We start from the raw sequence: 23,412 nt of genomic DNA, 5'->3' as shown, positions 1-23,412 counted from the left end.
AAGAGCAAGGCACAAACGGGGATTAAACAGAGAAGGAACAAACCAACCAACAGCGAAGAAACAAAAAGAGGAGAGGGAGAGTAGGGGGAGGGAGGGAGGGGAGGAATAACAATAACCTGGAAAAGGAGTGCTTGGGAATGGGGTCATTTGGGGTAGAATAAATCATGAGTATGGATGGGGGATTACCGGAATTAGTGGTGAACAGCTGTTCTGGAGCCCTGGAGGGAACAATGGGACTGAACAGACTGGGAAGAGGATTGGGAAGTTGTCTCCACAGACTAGAGAAAAGTGGACCAAATGAGTGTAAGTGAGCAGTGAACCTGGATTTGGAGGAACAAGAAAAAGGTTACTGGCAGACCATGTGCACCCTGTAGAAACCTGCGGTGGACAAAGCACGAAGAGAGCAGAGGGTGCAAGACCAGGAAGAAGGTGGTAGAAGACAGAGACCACTGTCCTATCTGTGATGGCAAATTGATCGGCCCATAGACTCAGCCTCATCGCCGTAGATTCCAATGATCTTGGGCTCGAAAGCCAACCCCATGAGCCCGAAACTCTCTGGAGTCCTTTTCCTCCATGTACATAGCAAACGCAATCTTGCATGCGAGTTCAAAAGTTAACCTTGGCATGCCCAACAGTTTGCTGTGTATGCACTCGTTTATCAGTCCACACACAAACCGATATTTCAAAGCTCTGTTCCAAAAATGACCAAAATGACTGAATCGAGAGGTTGTATTTTTTTTATTCCCACAATGTACGCACCGATTTCCTTTCCCGGTAAAATGGTATTGATCCTTACCTTTAAGCAATCTCTAATGGTTCAAGATTATAATGCTTCTTCAGCACCGTGAGAATCTGTCCCACCAATGTGTCCATCGGCTTGACCTGGACCAGTAAGTTAGTCAAAGTCACGTGGACTTCAGGCCCAACAGCAGTCAGGAATATTGGGCATTGATTTTCCAAAATTGTCTGGTTATGGCTTTCGTCATCAGGGTTTTCAATGATGTTGGCAATAAAAAACATGTTGAGTCATTCTATGCACGCATCAAAAGTCACCCATGAGAGGGGGTGAGGGTCTAGGGGAGGTCGCTGCCCTGGGGTCTGTTGAGCGGCCCATGCCTGAGATCCTCTTTTTTTTAAATTCCACTTGGTCCTTTTTCAACAGTAGAGCAAAAAGCATCGTCCTCACTTCCACATCGTTACATGATACACTACACTTGCATTGCCTGATACAAAATGTCCTGAGATCAACGATATGTTAACTTTTTGAGTGCTGTTGGCCACGATTGTGGCCTAATGGGAATGTGCTGCTGGCCACAATTGTGGCCTGCGTCATTGTTCAACAATCTTTATCGTTTGTTCCAATGGAAGTGTTTGTTTCTATGGTTACCTTATAAACAATAGACGTTTTATTCAGTTTGCCTGAAGAAATACCATGTTTTCATATTGCATACTGGAAAAATTCAGCATTCAAGTAGTTAAGATTGACTGATGAGTTTGGGAACACTGGTAATGGAGGTGCATCCAGCAAGGAAACTGTTTGCTGTTTGACGTCCAAAATGACGGATTGCAACAGTTTATTCGACGGTGCAGCCTCGTGAGCGTGCCAAATTCTGAAGCCTCAGCCTCGTGTCAGGTGTGCTCATATTTCTATTTATGAGACGTCCTGTGGATGTAAAGGAACACTCGTTTTATTCTGTGTGTGTTGCACATCATGTGCAGCAAATTTCACCTCCCTGTGCCTTGTATTTATTGTCTATATATTGAAGTAGTGGCAGTTTTCCATCCGTCCGTCATGCTACATCATTGCGTATATGATGTCATTACGGCGTACGATGGCTGACTCCACCGACAGCCATTTTAATTTATATGCCATTCAGGCCCAACACGTCGTCGAAGCGATCGACCCTGTCATATATCACAATCACCATGCTCTACCTTTCTGTTTTTCATTCAGTGTGGACCACAAACAAACCGTTTGTTAAAATGACCATGAAATATGGAAAACATAGATGTTACGGGTCTTCCAACGACACAGTACGTATAGGCCTTAGGCTTCATGCCTTCATGCCTCAACTTCAGGCCGCTTTGGACAAATTAAGCCCAGGCTTCTTAATACATTAGTATCATTTTTGTAATAATAATAATAATAATAATAATAAAATTAACAATAATAATATCGTAAATATAACCGTAAAACTTTAATCCCAATGTCGTGAATGCAAAGTTAAAGGACTGAAGCGGTGTATGGTTCATGAATCAATGATAAGCGGTGTATGGTACAGATAACTGCGGGAGTAAGGAATTGGCCTTGGTTTCTTGATAGTAATATCATTTTCGTAATAACAACGTAACGTTTTCGTAATAATAATAACATAACATAAATAATTATTATGTAAATATAATCGTAACATTGTCGTCACTGAAAAGCTACTGGGATGAAGCGGCGTATGGTTCATGAATCGATGATAAGTGTTGTACGGTACTGATAACCGTGGGAGTAAGGAATTAGCCCAGGTTTTTTGATGCAGTAGTATTGTTTTCGTAATAATAACGTAACGTAAATCTATATGTTCGCCTAGAACACGAATTTGCAACGTTTGTTTTCGTGAAATGTATAAAACGACATGTTTATTTCCTGATTGCGCCTTTCAGGCACCATCATTGACACTTTCATTTTGAAATTTATCATTTATTTTCCCTTTAACGTCTGATCTCTGGGAACATAAAACAATTTCATCACATTCTTTTTTGGCAGTGAGTGTGTGGATGACTAAAAGTAACACTGGTTTGTTAGCAGTCAACATAAACTTCTGGGAGCATGCGAGGCAGTGCTTTGTTGCCTATACACTGCCCAAACAAGGGGGGGGGGAAGGGGGGAGAGGTGTGCTTTCTGTGGAACATCCCTGCTTGTTGTTTTTTAAAAAACGCTCCTATACACCGCCCTTGAGGCTTTGTTTGCAAGCCACCATCTTCAATTCCAATAGAAGAGACATAATTATTATTTTATGGAAAATGTTTTTCGAGTTTGTTTTATCCTTGAAAACAGATCGTAGCGAACACACATTCGTGTTAAAAGATTGGGCTTTAAAACCTACCCTTATGAAGGGGGATAGACCTCTGTACAAACACACAAACTGACAGTTTTACACGATAGATATACGACTGATACGTGCAGCACCAGAGATTTCATAGAACATGTTATCCAATGCAGTGTTCAAGTATATACTTCAATTGAATGAATATGAATGAATGATCGTTTTAAGGCCATTTTTCCCCGCTAGAGCGGGAGTTATCCTTGCGGGCCCCATGACAATCATGGTTCCCTGTTTGAGGCAGTTTTTATGGCCGGATGCCCTTCCTGATGCCAACCCTTAGTCGCCTCTTACGATGCGCTGGGATACGGTGTACCTATTCTAAATCGGGGTACACACCGGGATAACCTTAAGGCTCGAGCTCTAGCTTTGAATATACTTCAATTGAAATAAAATAATGATTTTAGAGATAGTTTTAAAAATTCCGGAAGTTTAGTGCTATTGAATCGGTCATTATTTATTATAATACAACCTTATTTAACATGTGGAAGTACTGCAAAACGTGAAGTTCTTGGAAGTGATAAGAAGGGGATTTGTGTTCTACAGCGTTCAAGTATATAATTCAATTTCAATAAAAAATAAAGATAGTAAAGGTCATCGAAAATTATTAATTCTGGAATTTAACGCTGTTGACGCAGTAGCTTTTACACCGTCCTATCTGACATGTTACCTTAGTTCTTCATGCCTGTTGTTTGTGTCCTTTATGACATCCTCAAAAATATTGTTTCCAGTTTGGAATGATTTTCTATTTTGTTTGATTTCCACACAGGCAGAGTTAAAAAAAAAAAAAAATCTCACTCCTCTCTGTGCATTCATGATCAGGACGAATTCAAAACCAAAGTATTGTTAAAAATATACCATTTTTTAACATGTTCAAAATATGACATCAAAAATCAATTTAAATTAAGTTGTTTCTCGATCATAAACTGACGTTTCTGGACAGACATGACCAATTGCTTAACCACACTTTTCACTTCACTTCGCGTGCGCGGGGCAATGATAAATAAAATAATTCGAATAATAATTCATATTTTTGTTACTTTATAGATTTATTAGATGTATTTGTTAATATTTTATTAATTTTTTTTACACTTGTACTTTGAACTAAAAACGACTGCTGCTGTGATTTTGCTTTGTTTATGAGCTCGTCGTCCTAATTGAGGATATTATTTTTCGATAGGTATTAAAGTCAGAGAGGGAAAGGGGAAGGAGTTGAGCGGCGAGTTGGCTCTCGTGCTGGCTCTCGACGCCCCTACTCCCAGGAAAGGGTGAATTCACCCAGCCACCTCACAAACCCCGCACCTCCATTTTTCCCCCACCATCACATTTGTGCAACTTGACAAAGAAATGCCAATTTTTTTCAATCTTACACGAAAACAAAGAACACAGCCTCGTTGGTCAGAAGGAACAATTAAACGTATCCTCCGACAAAACAAATCGAGCGAGGGAATCCACTATCCCATCCTTGCTGCCATTCTGCTTTATCTTTGACACGCCAGACACATCAAATGCACTCAATGGCAGGTTGGAAGACTTCTGCTCACACCTGTTCATTAAAATCAGCACTGCCCAACATGTACACAAGATGGTGCTCTTACACTCTATCACAGGGTGTCCTGTCTGCTGGCATCATTAGTTAAAGATCCCAAGGTCTATTTCGCAGAGTTGGCGAGTTATCGCCATCACCCGGATCAGATTACAAATTCCTACCAAAATACCTTCAGTCGAAAACCTCGCCAGCCTGTTCGTGAAAACCTTCCCTTACTGACCCCATAAGTACAATGGATGAAATGAACAGGACGTTGATCAAGGTATGCTAACTGTCGTGGAAAGTACGACGCTGACATTTTGGGTGTTAACCCTTCGCCGGATCAAAAGGAAGGTTATAATTCCTCATAACGTTTTGATCAATTTAATCCAATCTACTTCTCAGACGACACAGATCGACCCGACAAGAACGTGGGAATAATGGACAATCTCTGAGGTTAATAATTATAATACGTACCAATACCACATGTCCCTATAAGCTTAACACACGTACCGATAACACATACCAACACCACACATACCTACAACACATACCAATAAACACGTACCAATACCACACGTACCTATAAACACATACCAATACCACACATACATATACCACGTACCAATACCACATGTACCTATAAACACGTACCAATACCACACATACCAATGGCACATACCAATACCATACTTACCTATAGCACAAGTACCAACACTGCACGTACCTATAAACGTGTATCTATGACACACTAACAATACATGTATGTATAACACATACCAATACCACACGTACCTATAACATGTAGGGCAAAGGGGGGCATTAAGCTCCACTACACAAAGGGGGGCATTAAGCTCCAGGGGGCATTAGGCTCCACTACATTGTAAATGCATTATATTTTATTCGTGATACACCAGCCATGTTCTCAAGTGACTCAAGAACCAATCAGAATGGGTTTTTCTTGTACAGGAAGTTATTATAAAATGCATTTACAATATAGTGGAGCCTAATGCCCCCTGGAGCTTAATGCCCCCCTTTGCCCTAACAATACCACACGTACCTATAACACACCAATAACATGTATCTATAACACGTACAAATACCTATAACACGTACCTACATACAACACAACACACACGACACGTACCAATACCACATGAAGTTATAACACGTATCTATACCAAACACGTGTACCTACAAAACACATACGACGTACTGATGGGCTGGTAGGACAGCCTCGAGGTATGCACGCTCGCCTCTGAGTTGTCTGCCCTGGATTTGAATGGCGACCCCGCTATAAACCACCATCCTGGTATTTCACATGCAGGGTGCGGCATAAATGTTGTGTCGTCCCTCGGATGGACGCGTTAAGCCGGGTGTCCCGTCTGCCGCTATTACTATTGTATTACATTAGTCGATGGACATTCACATTGAAGATCCCACGGTGTAGGCCTACTTCATCAAGAGTACGCAACATCTTACCCTCCTACATTGAGCTGCATCCCCAGCAAATGATACTACCCGCAGCTACGTGCTACATACCAATAAACGCATGTACCTACATACACGTACGTACCGATAAACATACGTACCTACTACCTATGACTGCAGAAGCCCTTAACACGTGTGTAGGCCTACCTATGACTGCAGAAGCCCTTAACACATGTGTAGGCCTACCTATGACCGCAGAAGCCCTTAACACGCACTGTGCTCACTCTTGCCTTGGCCAGAGGCAGTCGCTCTTTCGCCACAGCTTTTTGTATCATATCCGCGAACTCTAAATATATCCATACATTCCAAGTGAACACCAAGCTTGCTCCCTCCCTCCTGCGCCATTCCTTCACCCAAAGCAAAAGCAATCCTCACCCCCGAACCTCTAACGCTCCACGAAATACGCTAAGGTCTCATTCAACTGTAGGGAACAGAGCCAAGTTTAAAACATGTCTTCGTGGATGATTTGCCGCTATGCATTGTGGGACGGATTCGCGTACGCTCGCGCCGCTATGCATTGTGGGACGGATTCTCGTACGCTCGCGCCGCTATGCATTGTGGGACGGTGCCAAGTTGAACACGTCATACGCACTGATCTCTATACTAACTGGATTGGAGGCTCGACGCCAAATCAACGCTAATCGGTCCATTCGCTGTGAAGTCACCGGAAGTAGATTCGTCGCCATATTGGTTCCCCCAGAAAATCTGCGACTGCCTTCATCGGCTTTGTGGCGAGTATGGAAAGCATGAGAAAATTGTTCTCAGAACTTGTAGACAGTGCGGATGCCCCCATGAAGTATCTACTGATGTACAAATTCAGTCAAGACCATCTGGAACTTTTCTTTGCAGCGGTACGTTCATGTGGAGGATTTAACAACAATCCTACGGCTCGTCAATTTCAGTCGACCTGCAAGCGCCTCCTAATGCGACATTGTAGGGGCTGTGCTCCCACGTCAATCGGAAGAATGGACGCGACAAAAAGCTGGAATTCGTCCGAGTTTCTTTATTGTCACAAAACAACTCGGGTACTCTGAAAAGCCCGTTTATCGGGCAGCAATATATATACACACATTATCCCGGAGCGTTTGCCCGGGAAAGGCGAGAGGGGGCGTGGCCGGGCGTCCCGGACGCGGCCTGGCAAGTCGAGAGCGGGCGTGCCCGGGCATGCCCGGGCGTCCCGGCCGAGGCCTGGCAAGTTGAGCGCGGGCCTGCCCGGGCGTCCTGGACGAGCCCGGCATGGTGATCGCTCCGCGTCCTTGGTAGGTGCAAGGCGATTGTGTAAACCCAGCGGTAGCCGCTACAACATCATGTAAAAATGGTACTGGAAACTGTTCCCTCTCAGATCATCACACTAACATTCTTCCAGTTCAGAACATTACACAATCGACAATGAACATTGCACGCAAATATGACATCATCGACAGACAACCATCACAAGATGATCATGACTACGCTGACACGCCAAACTTCGAAACACTTTCACAATACAAAGAGGTGGCTGTTGGCTACATCACTGGCTATGTAGTTCGCATGATGAAGAAGAGAATCGACTGTGTGTCTTGTGCGATAGCACTTACTACTTCAGATGGTAGTTGCCATAATTTCTTGAGGATGAAAGACCACGGGGGGGCCCAGAAAGCATCATCAAGCGTCATTGCCACATGCTTGGAAACAGAGAAATGTTTTCAACGACGACTGAAGACGACAAATGGGAATCTTCCTCAAGGATCCGGAATTTCAGCTGCAGTATCCATGGCTGTTATGAGCAATACTGTTCATATGGACTTATTTCCTGAACTGCACTCACACCAGTTTGAAACTGCAGTGGAAGATAATCATATTCACAACCTCGTGAAGAGAGCAGCTTCTTGTTATTGTCGAATCAAACTCTTTCATCTTGGGAAAAAGGAGATGGAAGCCATCACCGGAGAGAAAGTCAGGAAGCAGATGTCTAATCTGATTTTGTTCAAGCACCAGTGAGATTATAGAACACACATGATACAGTGTACACACATGTTGCCATTTTATATTCGGTAATTATAATTTATCATAATTTGGCAATATCCTGACATGTCTTGGAGGAGAATAATAAAAATATTTATGATGACCATCATTTTTCTCTGCCCAGAAGTATAACACAGAAGTTTGTTTTCACTATACTCTTCTGATTCTGATTCTTTGATAAATGGATGCTATTTATTTTCAATGGTACTCACTTCAGTAAGAATATTGTGCCATGTGGAATGAAAAAACAAAACAAAACAAAACCAACACGACCACAAATATGGTATACAAGTATTCACATACCAATATATTGTTGTGGATCTCAGCGCCGGCCTTCTCCCCTTACCAAGGGGGGATTAGTCCCCTTGTCTTTGACTGGCCGACGGGACCCGGGACCTATGACGTCCTTCCCGGACAGCGTGAAATAGGGTTGTAGGACTAGAATCACTATTACCTAATTACTCGCGCTGCCCAGAAACGAGGAAATAAGCCGCGCACGAATCACGCGTGCTGAGACGCCGAGCGGAGCGTACACGCGATCCGTGCCGTTTAGTTGGTGAACCCGGTTCTAGCGATCTTACTCGTACCACGCTTAACCAATGGAGAAATCACACAGGCGATCGAATTGGGAAGAAAGGAATAACAAGATTTATTTACACTATTTACAATGATTCCAGAAAAGAGGACACAGTGCAGCCTTAAAAACAGTCTTAACTTAATCCCCAGGACAAACGGGCCCGTCTCACACACAGACACACTCACACGGGGTTTGCAGCTGCAGGATGATGTTCACCACATCCAGGGATGGCTCTCGTGCAGCTCCCTCCGGCCTCTGGTTCGTCCCGGGCAGATGGTAAGTAGAGGGGCAGGAGCTCTCCGCGTGTCGTTTGGCACACACGGGTTAATACGGGGCGAACGGTAGGGTCTGGGCTCTGGCAGTTGGCGGTTATCACTAGCGGCTATTGCCGCGTTCACTCGCGTGGCTGAATAGGTGATATTCGCCACCGGCGCGTCTGGCTGCCTTTCCTTCACCGCGTACGTAATACTGAGATATAGCGCAATGTCCCCAAAGCGAGCGCTGCTTCAGTCGAGTCCTGTTCACCACTCACGCGTGCTCTCTCGTGCTCCTTGTAACAAGTCCCTCCAGCGCTAGTCCTTCCTCTCGTGCAAGTCCTTCCTCTCGTGCAAGTCCTTTCTCTCGTGCAAGTCCTGTTCAAGGGCTTTGTGCCAAGACTTTTATAGGCACGCCCCACAAACCTTCTAGCACTTACCAGACGCGCCTTACCATGCCCTATGACGCCATGCCCTTAGAGCCCTGGTTGGCTGGTGGCCCTTACCGTCATCGCCTCTGACGCGCTGCCTTGACGCCGCCCCACCCCGACCCCGCGCTCCTCCCTCTTAGGCCTACCTCGTGTTACTCGACTAGTGAGCGAGCAAAGGCCAGCAAACGCTGCTGGCAGCCAACGCGTAATAAATGCTGCGTGTAGCCAAAGCGTAACAAACTGAGGGATCAGCCAAATGGGGCGCAGGATCAATTATGCCCATTGGGATGGACTTGGAGGGTGGACACAAAATGAAGGGACCTAAGCTCATGTCTTTACACAACGCAGACAATACTAGGGGAAATGGCCTATACTCACACATACTATGACATAACTAATACTACAAGGTGGCCTACGTGTTGCTCGTGGACTAACTATGGGGGGCAACCCTTTAACCTTTAATGATCAATATGTGCCAATCTCAAAACCGTAGCAATATTTTGCAGATCCATGTTATATTATCAGCCATGAAAAAGTAAACGCAGTCCTATTTTCCTATTCTTTAAATTTTTAAAGAATATTTAATTACTATTAATATTTAATGTTAATATTAATATTAATATTTTTAATATTTTTAATATTTAATTTATTTAATTATTTAATTATTTAATATTTAATATTATTATTTATTATTATAATATTTAATTTATTTAATATTTAATTGGAGGGAATTTAAAGAATTTAATATTTAATTATCAGCATATTTCCTACGAAAATTCCACCTTCCCACTTTATTTTATTCCATTCCGAATTGATTTTAATCCGTTCCAGGGTTGAAAAAGCATTATTACAGGATTGTTGAAATGCCATCGTACGCTGCTTATGCTATGGTTATAAAAACCGCAGCGGTCGATTTGAATGAAGAAGAGGAATCACATTACATTGGTAAATGACATTCGTTTTGGGGAATCTTTGGGGAACCGGAGGAGGGAAGAGGGCGAGTCAGCAGTTTTATCACTCGCCCTGTGACGTCAATCTGGCGCATTCCCAATCAGAGCCTCGATTATTCGTGGTCTCTCGAACCTCTCGCGCCTTCCCTCCAATCAACAACCTCCTTCTAAGTCGTGGTTTGGTGCCTTCCGCGCTGATTGGCTGAAGGATCACGCCTTCCGCTCCATCCAATCACACGTTCTCTGGGCGTGGTTATAGCCTGCCACGATGCTCGTTGCCCATGGTGGCGTTGTACGCGACCGCTGCCTACTTGTCTTTCCGGTCAGTCATTGTAAGCGGCAGGAATTTAATTACTGTTGTGCACTAAGGACCTATCTAAGTGTTTATATGAGTGCGTTGCCAAAATGGACACAGGTTTGGTGACAGAGGGAATGACAAACGAAGGAATTTTACCCATAATCCCTGTACTACTTAGCATGCCCCGCCACGCTCATGGCGAGGACACCAATACAGCTTATACCGACATCCGGCCACACAGAACTTATTACATAGAGATTCCCGATCACGACAGTCGAGTTGCCTACCTATACAGATCTATCTGGCTCTAGATATTCCTCGACACCCCTGACATAACAATATGTACTTGAATGAGTAACTTATCATGGGACTTAAACCCATTTCAAAGGTTTCCAAATCCAAATCATCTGCATAGGTTTTCGTATTAGCTCTTTCACGAGCCTCGATTCAGTATACAAAAAAAAAAAAAAAGAAAAAAAAAAAAGTGCTTTCAACAAATGAAAAAACAAGACAACGGCATGCAGAGCATGATGCTTGCAAAATACACCCCTCCATCCCCAAAAAGGTTGTATTGCCATGGATACATCAAATTGTCCATTTCATTAAGATTAAAATTGACGATCTTAATCAAAGCTTGGGTCAACAGGATGAAAAGTGACGATTTTTACAGATGAAAAATGATAATTTTAGAAGTTTGACCTTGAGTTCACCTTTGACCTTTTAACCTCAAAATAGTTGGTTTCCCAATTTAGTGATTCAATATACAAATGCTGTTCAACTTTCACGTCAATCGGATGAAAAATGACAATTTTAGAAATTTGACCTCCAGATGACCTTTGATCTCAAAATAAATAGGGTTCTTCCTTTTGACCAACTCTAACATCTGGTAACGTTTCAGGAAGTTCTGTTTAAAATTGTGACCTGGAGGGGATTGACAGACAGACAAACAGACAGAATAATGCACAAGACCAACCAGCATACTTGAAAAACTTTCCATTCTGCAAGTAAAAAAGATCTAAATAATGAGGCAATCCATTTGCCACAAATTTGCTGTAGTGAAAACAAACCATGAAAAGTCTTGATTTTAAAAAAAGCTTTCACCATTCAACCATTGCAGGGATATTAATTTGGCCATTGTAGAATACGAAATGATTTTGCTTGTAAAATATACAAAACAATTGGCATTGTTGAGGTCCACAGAAAGACAAAACAGCCAGCTCAATGCCCCTTCAGTCATAAAGCTCCACAATGCAGATCACCCAGCTCGCAAAGGAAGACTTCTAGTGGTGGGAATAATATTTAAAACACCAGATATCTCAAACATGGAAACACTATCACTTAATCCGGGACTTTGGAAATTATACAATCTGCCCCAGAATTATGCTGTGGGAAAACGCAGAATTCCTGAGCAGCAATGTGATTGGGGCAGGTTTACATATTTTGTATGATATCATCGTGCGATTGCCCTCGGTGAAGACCGGGCAATCAAGGATGGAAACGAGCTTAATGAGGCGACAATCAATGGCGGATTTGACTGTATATATGCGCGGGGGAGGAAAGATAGAGGAAGACGAATGGCGGGGACACAGATACGCAGCTTACTCCGACATTCGGGCTACAGAACTTATTACATCAAGATCCCCTATCACGACAGCCAGACACCTACCTATGCAGATCTACCTAAATCTATATATCCCCCGACCCACCGACATAACAATATATATGGATTGCTTGAGGCCCGTGTATGCTTGAGGAGAACTGTTCGGAGCCCAGAAAACCCTGCAGCGTTGGAGCAAGGGGTGTTGTTTTGACTTTGGCCAGGTGTGACTGTTTTGAAAAGGCTCTTCGAGGGAGCTAAGGACCGGATTGTGCTGGTCAGGCCCAGAATCAAGTGGGGGGACGTTTGGCTGCCTGCTGCACGGCTCGGAGTGAAGGCGCGATTAACCGGCGCCATTGTTCGGGCGCTTCTACACGCATTCCTCTCGGCGACCAACCCCACCAAAGTGCTCGTCTAGACCAAAGCTGAGTGCCAGCCGATATAAAGAGAACATTGTTTATTTTTCTTCAATCATGCCCCTGTCTGTTTTCGTATTTGAGTGCAGACGTCTCAAATGAGGAATTATAGTTTTTACCTCGCCTTTCATTCTTTTCTCATGCATTTATTTTCATTAAATCCTTTATTGTTGCATTTCATTTTTTGTGTTGTGAATTTTCTTTGTCTCTTATCTGTGTTTGTGGGTTCGAGGAATAAACCCCACTGCTTTTACTTTTTTTTCTCAGGTCTTCACTTTTCTCAGGGATGGCTGAATGGATCTTCATCAAACTTTCAGAGGTTCATCAGTGAGTGCCTGGAAGTGTTTTAGGCAAAAAGATAAATTTGTTGTTTTGGATTTTTTTTAAATCATCCCAAAGTGCCAAAGCCTTTTTGATTAATGAGTTATATACAATTACACATTCACATAAATAAATACAAAACAATCACCAGACATTAGAACACAAATAATAAAACAATTCAGGAAGAGGTCGAAGTTGGTGTTAAGGCTTCTTCTTCTTCCTGAACGTGATCATACTTAACGCAGAAACGTGATGAATGGCACATTCACCAGCATATATATATTCAACGAAAAGGTAAAATGATGATTTGACATTTGTGATGGATGATGATTTGGATTTAATTGCTTTTCCATTATATTTTCCCTCATTTCAAATATGTTAATGTTTCTGTTTTGCTTGAGCAACGCTGGGTACTCCAGCTATAAACGCTTTTATACTGTTATATTTGTGGGGTAGTGATATGTAGTCAGGTACATTTGTGTAGGTATCATGCTCCGATTGTCGTGTGGAAGAACCATTTCGATGTACAATAAGTAGAGGACCTGTGTGAACCGTGTGTTCGGATTAAGTTGTATGTTTGTCCCCGTCACGAGGGGGCTGGGCATGTTAACTAGATTAGGGCATAAGGGTAAATTATCCCTTGTAAGTCTTGCCCTATGTGATTTATCCTTTGTCCTTTATGGCACCACACCATAGACACTAGGAATCCATCGCCATTAGTACACTAATTAATTATTACCAACAATAAAATCCAACCGGAAGCCAGGCATCAAGCATCAGGGCTAACAATCCCGCCTGGCAAGCACACTCAGACAAGCAGGCCGAAGATACGCCCGGGAGACTCGTGAAGAAGCTTCCCGCGGATTGGTGGAAAGAAGCCCGAGAAGGAGCCAGACGACCGATTGGTGAAGACCACAGAGGACGCCAGAGGCGAGCAAGAAGCGGCGCGCTGATTGATGGAGAAGCGCTGATGACGTCAGGACACCATGTCAAAAGAGCTCAAGGACAGACATTTTGTCTCTCTTCTTCTTGCCCTCCCCCCTTGCTCACTGACCCTGGACCCTTGCTAATTGCCCTTTACACCGACATATTCCTCCTCTTGTTGGGATCGGACTTTGGTGGAGAGACAAAGTGTTCAGAGACACCACCGGGAGACGTGCAGGGTTCTGCAGGCGAAAACGACGTGCGACGTGCCGATGCGGCGTGACGAGGCCTGGTGCGAGCGCTGCAGCGCGAACGGGCGCAATGAGGCCTAGTTCCCGCCAATGCACTTTGTGTGTGCGCACGCCGGCCGGACCAATTTGCAGACCCTGGCGAGACCCTGACAAAGCCCACAAGCTGATCAGAGTTAAGTGCACACACACAGTTATTTTTATTTATCTTCCCTTCATCTGTGTTGTAAGTCTGGTGTGGGAGCGCTCCATATAGGAACCGTATTTATTATCGTCGCACTTTTCTTGTCCCGACATCTGTTGTAATAAATTGTTGCATTATTTTCTCTGTACATTTCTAAATCCATCTTTGTGTGAGTTATTTTCTTTGCAGGCTTCGGAACTGCAAGCGAAAGCGACAGGTAAGCTTCAGCCTCCTCTTCTTCTTTCTTCCTCCCGCGTATATATCGTGAAATCCGCTAATTGAACTGAACGCCTTTGGAGTTAAAGCTGGCTTTGGCTATCCGTGATTTCCCCGGTATTAACCAAGGGGGAGTCACGTGACAATACTTTACTCAGGGTACAAAAACAACTTTATCTTGGGGGAGTTGGGGGGGGGGGGTAACATAGACTATGTGGCCGTGGCCTCATGCAGGGGGGGGGGGGGGGTCTGGGACAGGGGCGTAACTTCTCCAAGTAAATGTGTACTGTGTAGCGCCACCTAATGATGGTGGCAGAGGGTATTACAATTTCCTTTTTATACCTGTGCAACACCAAGGTTATGAAGCACTCTTTGCACGGGAAATCTTTTCCTCCTTTCCTTACCCCCACCACCTCCCCTCCCCCAAAACAGAGGGCCTGTCAAAGCCACCTCTCCCCCCAAAGGATATATATGTCGTATATCTTTCTCCTCCCTCTCCCCTCACCTCCCCCTTCCACTCCCCTCCCCCCCCACAACGCCGGGTACTCCTGTTAGTTCACAATAACACAAACAGTGCATTTGTGCTTTTAGGACCTCTCTTTATTGCAAAACTTTACACAAATTCAAGTTTCATGAAAAACATAGGCAGGAGCCTTCTTCTGATAAACTATTTTACAACAAGGTTGTTATCCCCATATCACACATGGCAATGAAATATGGACTACAGCAAAGATTGAGTAAAAATTGATGTTCAAACTGCTATTGAAAGACGCCATCTGAGCATAACCAAAAAGGGACAAGAAAAACAACTAAATTAGATAGAAAACAAAATTCCTAAACACTGGTCACAATCAAAAAATTCAAATGGAACTTGGCTGAATACATGGCAAGGACAGAGACAAGAATAACAAACTGGCAACCTAAGGAAGACCCTGAAAGAAGCACCATGAGATCCAAGATCAGATTGAGAGATTAAGTTTTGTTAACATTTGAGTTTTTGGCAACAAGTTTCCAACAATCCTGTTATGAGAATATGGAAAACCGAATTAACAAATTTACATTTTTTTTAAGCTGTCATTTTCTTTGAACTTAGTTGGAGGATGTAGATGGGGGTGGCATTTTTTATTATCTTAGCTTTGTCCCAAGGGTTCCTTTTAGAATCCTCAATTAACCTCTGACAGCCTCCACCTGCAGCTTGTTTGTCGTGATATTCCCCGGAATGCTTTTTCAGTCCTCAGTTAGGGTTTTCTTGATCAACCGGATTCCCTGTTGCTCCGACTATCACTGGTACAATTTCAGGTTTCTTCAATCTTGAAATCCTCTTCACCTCATTTTTCATTTCTGGGTATTTCAGATTTCAGCTCTCAGGTATGGATCTTCATATGCGTTTTCAAAGTTCCTTTTCGAGAGAAACCTTCATCACATATCGAGCATTTGTGAGGTCGCTCTCCTGTGTGGGTCAAGATGTGCTTTTTCGAATGGCTGTTTTGAGAGAAATCTTTATCACATAACGAGTATTTGTAAGGTCGAACTCTTGTATGGATCCTCATATGTGATTTCAAATTGCCGCTATGAGAGAAACCTTTATCACATATCGAGCATTTGCAAGGTCGCTCTCCTGTATGGATCCTCATGTGCACTTTCAAATGGCTGTTTTGAGAGAAATCTTTGTCACATATCAAGCATTTGTGGGGTCGCTCTCCTGTGTGGATCCTCATGTGTGCATTAAAATCGCCTTTTTGAGAGAAACATTTATCACATATCGAGCATTTGTGGGGTCGCTCTCCTGTGTGGGTCAAGATGTGCTTTTTCAAATTGCTGCTATGAGAGAAACCTTTATCACATATCGAGCATTTGTGGGGTCGCTCTCCTGTGTGGATCCTCATGTGTGCATTCAAACTTCCTTTTTGAGGGAAACCTTTATCACATATCGAGCATTTGCAAGGTCGCTCTCCTGAATGCATCCTCATGTGCACTTTCAAATGGCTGCTATGAGAGAAACCTTTATCACACATCGAGCATTTGTGAGGTCGATCTCCTGTATGGATCATCATATGTGATTTCAAATTGCCGCTATGAGAGAAACCTTTATCACATATCGAGCATTTGCAAGGTCGCTCTCCTGAATGCATCCTCATGTGCACTTTCAAATGGCTGCTATGAGAGAAACCTTTATCACATATCGAGCATTTGTGGGGTCGCTCTCCTGTGTGGATCCTCATGTGTGCATTAAAATCGCCTTTTTGAGAGAAACATTTATCACATATCGAGCATTTGTTAGGTCGTTCTCCTGTGTGTGTCAACATGTGCTCTTTCAAATGGCTGTTTTGAGAGAAACCTTTATCACAGATCGAGCATTTGTAAGGTCGCTCTCCTGTGTGGATCTTCATGTGTTTATTCAAATTGCTTTTTGTCAAGAAACATTTATCACAGATAGTGCCCTTGTGGGGGCGTTTTCCAGTGTGGATCCTCATGTGTATTTTGATGTTACTCGTTGAAGCAAAATCCATTCTGCACACATTACACTTGTAACGTATTCGCTTTTCTGGAACCTTTTTGTTTTTGTTTAATTTAACGTAAATCTTGGTGTTGCGAGTCCCAGACATGCACTTGTATTTTATAGGAAGCGAGTCTTGATTTCATGATTATTTCTTGAAAAAAGGCTTCTTCCTCACCGTCAAGCTGCAACTGGACCTTATTTGTCCCATATTACTTCTGGATTGTTCAACAGAAACAAAGAACACAGCAATTTTTTTTTTGTTAAAACCAAAATGCAAAATATTTAACACATTTCCCAAAATTATTTATTTTCTCAACACAAAAGATCGAAAGTTAATTTTTTACATTTCCACTCACCAGTTGCAAAACAGGAAGCACTTCCGTTTCTAATGTGAATATCATCTGAATGTTCCTTTTCAGAAGCACATTTTGAATCTTCTGTGACAGATGAATCGTTGTTATGTTTTCTGCCATTCACATTCACAGGAAAGACATCATCTGTGTACAAATCAGCATCAGTCTTTTACAGGGAAATTAGATTGAAAACATGTCGAGAGTTCATAGAACATGTTACGTCATGGAATGTATACTCCCATTTAAATATAATAATGAAGTTAAAGATTGTTAAAAAGAAAAATTCCCGATGTTAAGCGCTGTTGAAGCAGTCTTCTACTGTATCACCCTTATTCACCACCCTATTTCACATGACCAAGTACGGCTAAACCGTAGGTTATTGGAAGTACCAAGAAGGCGATTTGTGTTCAACAGTGTTCAAGTATTTAATTCAATTTAAATAAAAGAAAGATTGTAAAATTTATCGAATAGAAATTCTGGAATTTACTGGCGTAAAAAAAATCTCAAAATTTCCTTTCACAAAGCTCGGAACAATTGTGTGTGTCTACCCTGAGGAGAGCCAGGAAATAATATCTCTCTACTCTCAAGACTGAACTCTCAAACCTGCCTCCCTCCTCCAAATCCTGGTGGCGTCTGGTCAAATCTGTTTCTGGTGTTTGTTCCCCCTCCATCCCCTCCCTTACCTCAAACGGCTTCACAGCTGACTCCGCACGTGACAAAGCTGAATGCCTCAACGTTCTGTTCGTCTAAAAATCTTGTGACCGGAACCCAACATTACTGCTTTACACAAAAAGGTGCAAAAACAGATCCCTGCAACTATAGACCAATGAGCCTACTCCCAATCATCAGCAAGGTCATGGAATCTATCAACACTTCTGATATTAAATCCTTCCTCTTCCCTAATGGCTTGATTTCTGATCAACATTTTGGATTCAGACCAAGCCACTCTGATCTGGATATTCTGCTTCTGCTGTCTCAACAATGGAACAATGGATGGAGGTCCTCAATGCTAAACAGGAAATCAGAGCTGTCTCCCTTGACATATGTCATGCCTTCGATAGGTCAGGCACCACTTCCTGCTCACCAAACTCTCCTCTAATGGTATCCATGGAAATCTCCACGCTTGGCTTGCGGACTTCCTCTCCGGTCACAGTCAACGTGTGGCCTTGAATGGTTTTCTCTCATCTCCCCTTCCTGTTCAGGCTGGAGTTCCCCAAGGCAGTGTTCTGGGCCCTGTGCTATTTGCATAACTTTGCATATCAGGTCACTGAATTCAGCCACGAATTATTTTTGAGGTCAAAAGGATGCTCTACGGACTGCCATTCTACTTTGTTCTGTTTTGCCAAGTGTCGCTCTATGAGTGATTTTTCATTTGTCTGTCTGTTTGTTTGTCAGCACAGAATAAATATGATTTTTCTCTGCAACCGTTGGTCCGATTGACAAGGACATTTTCACCATTGCTGCCAATCCACCTGTATATTTTTTAAATCATAATTATGACGTCATAGGTCACGTGGTTCGGCCGCCATCTTGGAAAAACCGAAAAACTTTGCACCTCTGTATCTCCGAAAGTGCAGAATATAAAAAATTCAGACATTGCTCATTGTAAAGAACTCTCCATGGGGAATAAAATATGTTAATGATGATGTCATAGGTTCCTCCATTATGACGTCATAATTTGACAAGTACAAAACGTCATCCGATCAAGAGGAAATTTATTGAGCATAATCTAGGGATAAATTAGCGGAGAAAAAAATAATGATGACGTCATCAGTCACGTGGTTCGGCTGCCATATATGTTTTAACACAAAAGCCTTAAAAAAACACTGAAAACATCCTGGCAAGGGTCTGCAATCTATGATTGCTCTTTCTTGTTAAACCTGTGTTGCTGTGAATTTTGAGTCGTGATCTTGTCATCTCGTGTAATCAAATTAACCAGTAAAACCTTTCACAAGCGTTAAAGCAATAATGTGGTTAATATCAAACTGAGTATATATATTTTTATTCTTCGTGAACTGAAATTATTTATTAAACAAGTTATCAAAGCTCTTATTAAAAGATAAATTAATCCACCTCCATCTTTAATACTATAATTCACCAAATGTCCGTCTGTCCGTTTGAAGGTACCGCAAAAAAGGCTCAACCGATCGCAACGATATTTTGGGTGGTAACGATATTTTGGGTGGGTATTCCTGGGACCCCTGGGAGTAAAATCGGCAATATTGTTTTTCCAATTTTTCCAAGCTTTTCAATTTTTCCAAACACGATGGAATAATATTTGCCGATATGAACAGTGATGTGGCTTTTGATGGAATTGTACATACCAGGAGAGAGTAGATCGACTCCTGACGAACTCTTCCGATATAAACGGGCGGCTCCGAAGAAACACGGCAGCGTGTGCAAAGCGACTGAGAAACAGGTGTAGCGGCCGCTTCCGTGTTACAGATTCGGCGCGCACTCTTCACACATAAACGTGCGACTGAGAAGTGTAGCGCCCGCTTCCATTTTGCAGAATTCAATCTTTTTTCAAAATGGGCGCCACGTACTGTTTAGATTTTGATGATTTGCGTGTGATATGATTCAACGGATGTTTATATGAATCGTTTAAAATAAAATAAAAACCTTCAATTTCTGATAATTTGCCTTTTCATGGGCTTCCCAATTGAAGCCCCGCCCATAGAGCGGGTACCGTTGTTAGTTATTAAAAAAATGAATCGGGACTTCCTTCCACTTGTATCCACTTTACACATTCTAGAAGTTTCCTTGTACTCTTTTCACCGAATGAAATCACTCTGCTGTGCGTAACGACATGAATGAAGCAACTCCCAAATCCGAACACAGAAATAAAATCCGTGTTAAAATAAACCGGTCAGAGCTCACAAAGCAAACCGCAATTTTCACCATAAGGATTTATACCAGAGGAACTTTTCCCCAAAGTCCGAACTCGGGATTCCTAAACCATTCATGGACAATCCACATTGACATGCACAGAAAGCTCCGAACCTCAGGCATCCAGCGATACGAAAAAGAAAATACAAAAAGTTAATTTTGACCCCTTTATTCGTCGAAAACTGGTGCGGCCTAGCAACTAGTCAAGACCATAGCCTGAGGTAAAAGCGCGATTTGTTTCCTCGACGATAATTTAAAAACTACAAATGTCACAAACATCAAACTTACCTTATTATTCTCCTCGTACAATAACCAAACTCCTGTCGGCAATCGTTGTTCTGACCATTAAAATAGCAAACAACTCGAGAGAGCAGAGAGGAAATTGAATCTCTTACACCGCGCAGTCAATCCGCCGCCAAATCAGTTTAAACTCGAACGGCTTGTTGGGAAGTGAGCACACCTCCACCTGGTGGCCATCTATCTATAATTCCAGCAATCTCTGTGTGTCTGTCTGTGTGTCTGTGTGTCTGTGTGTCTGTGTGTCTGTGTGTCTGTGTGTCTGTGTGTCTGTGACCGCTGTTTCTCGACAACCACGGGTCCGATATACTTGAAACTTGCCAGGTATATTGCTGGGGACCCGAGGATGTGCCTTTTCAAGGTTTCATATTAATCGGACAATTACTTACCGAGATATGTCCAAAAAACGCTTCAACCAATCAGAGAGCAGCGAGCTATCACGTGTGCCGAACCGTTAATGCAATGCAAGCGTTAATGCGTTACTGCAAGGCTTTTCTGTTTTTCCCCTCTTCTCTTTCTACTTTTCCTTGCGATTAAATTGCAAACAGCCAAAATACGTTGGCGCTAATTGAATGATTGGCCATTAACACTAAAATAATCGTAACTGCGATATGCCAACTTCCGGACAGTGCAGCCTTCCATGTTGTTGTTGTTTGCAGCAGCTGTTTGCAGCAAGGCACGGCTTTTCTTTTTTTCCCTCTTCTCTTTCTACTTTTCCTTGCGATTAAATTGCAAAAAGCCAAAATACGTTGGCGATAATTGAATAATTGGGCATTAATAGATAGATAGATAGATATGCGATATGCGAACTTCCGGACAGTGTAGACTTCACTTCCGGCCTTACGGAAGTGCTCTATACTTACCGGCTATATACTTATTACTTACTGTCTATCTTATAGATAGATTGTAGATAACGACAATGCCCCAATCGAGTCGTCGTTTACGAGAACGAAGGAACGAAGCTGCACGTAGTGCACGCGCAATGGAATCTGACGAGGAACGAGCTGCTCGCCTGGCACGCGACGTTACGCGCGTGACACGGCGTCGTGCAGCTGAAAGGGATGAAGAACGGACTGCTCGCTTGGCAGACAACACTGGACGCATGTCAAGGCGTCGTACAGAAGAAAGTGCTGAAGAACGCGCTGCTCGCTTGACACGCGACGTTACGCGCGTGACTAGGCGTCGTGCAGAAGAACCGGATGAAGAACGGACTGCTCGCTTGGCAGACAACACTGGACGCATGTCAAGGCGTCGTACAGAAGAAACTGCTGAAGAACGCGCTGCTCGCTTGACACGCGACGTTACGCGCGTGACTAGGCGTCGTGCAGAAGAACCGGATGAAGAACGGACTGCTCGCTTGGCAGACAACACTGGACGCATGTCAAGGCGTCGTACAGAAGAAACTGCTGAAGAACGCGCTGCTCGCTTGACACGCGACGTTACGCGCGTGACTAGGCGTCGTGCAGAAGAACCGGATGAAGAACGGACTGCTCGCTTGGCAGACAACACTGGACGCATGTCAAGGCGTCGTACAGAAGAAACTGCTGAAGAACGCGCTGCTCGCTTGACACGCGACGTTACGCGCGTGACTAGGCGTCGTGCAGAAGAACCGGATGAAGAACGGACTGCTCGCTTGGCAGACAACACTGGACGCATGTCAAGGCGTCGTACAGAAGAAACTGCTGAAGAACGCGCTGCTCGCTTGACACGCGACGTTACGCGCGTGACTAGGCGTCGTGCAGAAGAACCGGATGAAGAACGGACTGCTCGCTTGGCAGACAACACTGGACGCATGTCAAGGCGTCGTACAGAAGAACCTGCTGAAGAACGCGCTGCTCGCTTGACACGCGACGTTACGCGCGTGACTAGGCGTCGTGCAGAAGAACCGGATGAAGAACGGACTGCTCGCTTGGCAGACAACACTGGACGCATGTCAAGGCGTCGTACAGAAGAAACTGCTGAAGAACGCGCTGCTCGCTTGACACGCGACGTTACGCGCGTGACAAGGCGTCGTGCAGCTGCAACTGCTGAAGAACGCGCTGCTCGCTTGACACGCGACGTTACGCGCGTGACAAGGCGTCGTGCAGCTGAAACGGATGAAGATCGGACTGCTCGCTTGGCAGACAACACTGGACGCATGACAAGGCGTCGTGCTGAAGAAATCCCTCACCAGCGAGAAGACCGGCAAGTAAGGGATGCCCTGCGTCATGAGGATGTACACCGTGTGAGACTGGAGCAGGCTCACCATGACAATCGCAACCTTGCTCGATTCGATGATACCGATTTCTTCCGAGAGGTCCTTCATGGTGAGTACAGGCACGCGTTGAGCAGGACCTCAATATTTCAATGCCCTAAATGCTCGCATTGTGCTGCTTTGGTGTGGCATGAGGAGAGAAGAGGATTTTGCTGCAACCACGGCAAGGTCGTTCTTATGCATGATCCTACGAATCCAAAACCCGGTTCAATTCCATCACAACCTCCAGATGCTATTAAAAACCTTTTCCTTAACCAGGACTTTGTGAAGCACGCCAAACAGTACAACAACGCGCTGGCAATGGCAAGTATCGGTGTCCGAGAGATACGTATGCCTGGCTTCAATCCTGGAGTGCGCATACAAGGTAAGGTTTACCATTACATTGGTGCTCCTCTTGCCGATCTGGGTTGTACCCCACGCTTTGCTCAGATCTACTTTCACGATCCAGCCCATGAGCTGGATTATCGTCGTGCCCACACCTCAAACAGTGGCCTGAATGAACAGTTTTTGCTAAGAGCACAACAGGCCATTCATGAGTGCAACCCATACGTCCAGCAATTCAAATCAGCCATTGAGTATGTGGTTCAT

At 43.7% G+C, this 23,412-nt stretch overlaps 2 protein-coding genes across 6 annotated transcripts in view; both read right to left on the bottom strand.

Annotated features, from left to right (window-relative positions):
- GAMT (guanidinoacetate N-methyltransferase) overlaps positions 1-23,412 on the bottom strand; it is a 48,649-nt gene that overhangs the window by 18,127 nt on the left and 7,110 nt on the right. The window contains exon 2 of one of the 5 annotated variants that reach the window (XM_068130704.2): positions 17,388-17,497. In XM_068130704.2, coding sequence (XP_067986805.2) covers positions 17,388-17,497 — 110 coding nt within the window. Of the gene's footprint in view, positions 1-6,212; positions 6,595-17,387; positions 17,498-23,412 lie in introns of those variants that run through there. The other 4 variants (XM_078786685.1, XM_068130707.2, XM_068130706.2 and 1 more) reach the window with 4 other exon arrangements.
- LOC137436700 (uncharacterized) lies at positions 15,110-17,526 on the bottom strand. The gene is made up of 2 exons (XM_068130703.2): positions 17,388-17,526; positions 15,110-17,246 (listed from the first exon to the last, which is right to left on the bottom strand). Exon 2 carries the CDS (start codon positions 17,135-17,137, stop codon positions 15,896-15,898), a length of 1,242 nt encoding a protein of 413 aa, XP_067986804.2. The 5' UTR covers positions 17,138-17,246; positions 17,388-17,526; the 3' UTR covers positions 15,110-15,895.

This window comes from Myxine glutinosa, chromosome 11, assembly GCF_964187855.1.
Source record: "Myxine glutinosa chromosome 11, kmMyxGlut1.1, whole genome shotgun sequence".
Lineage (NCBI taxonomy): Eukaryota > Metazoa > Chordata > Myxini > Myxiniformes > Myxinidae > Myxine > Myxine glutinosa.
The sequence above is the reverse complement of the archived record's forward strand: the minus strand, read 5'-3'. Positions and strand labels throughout refer to the sequence as shown.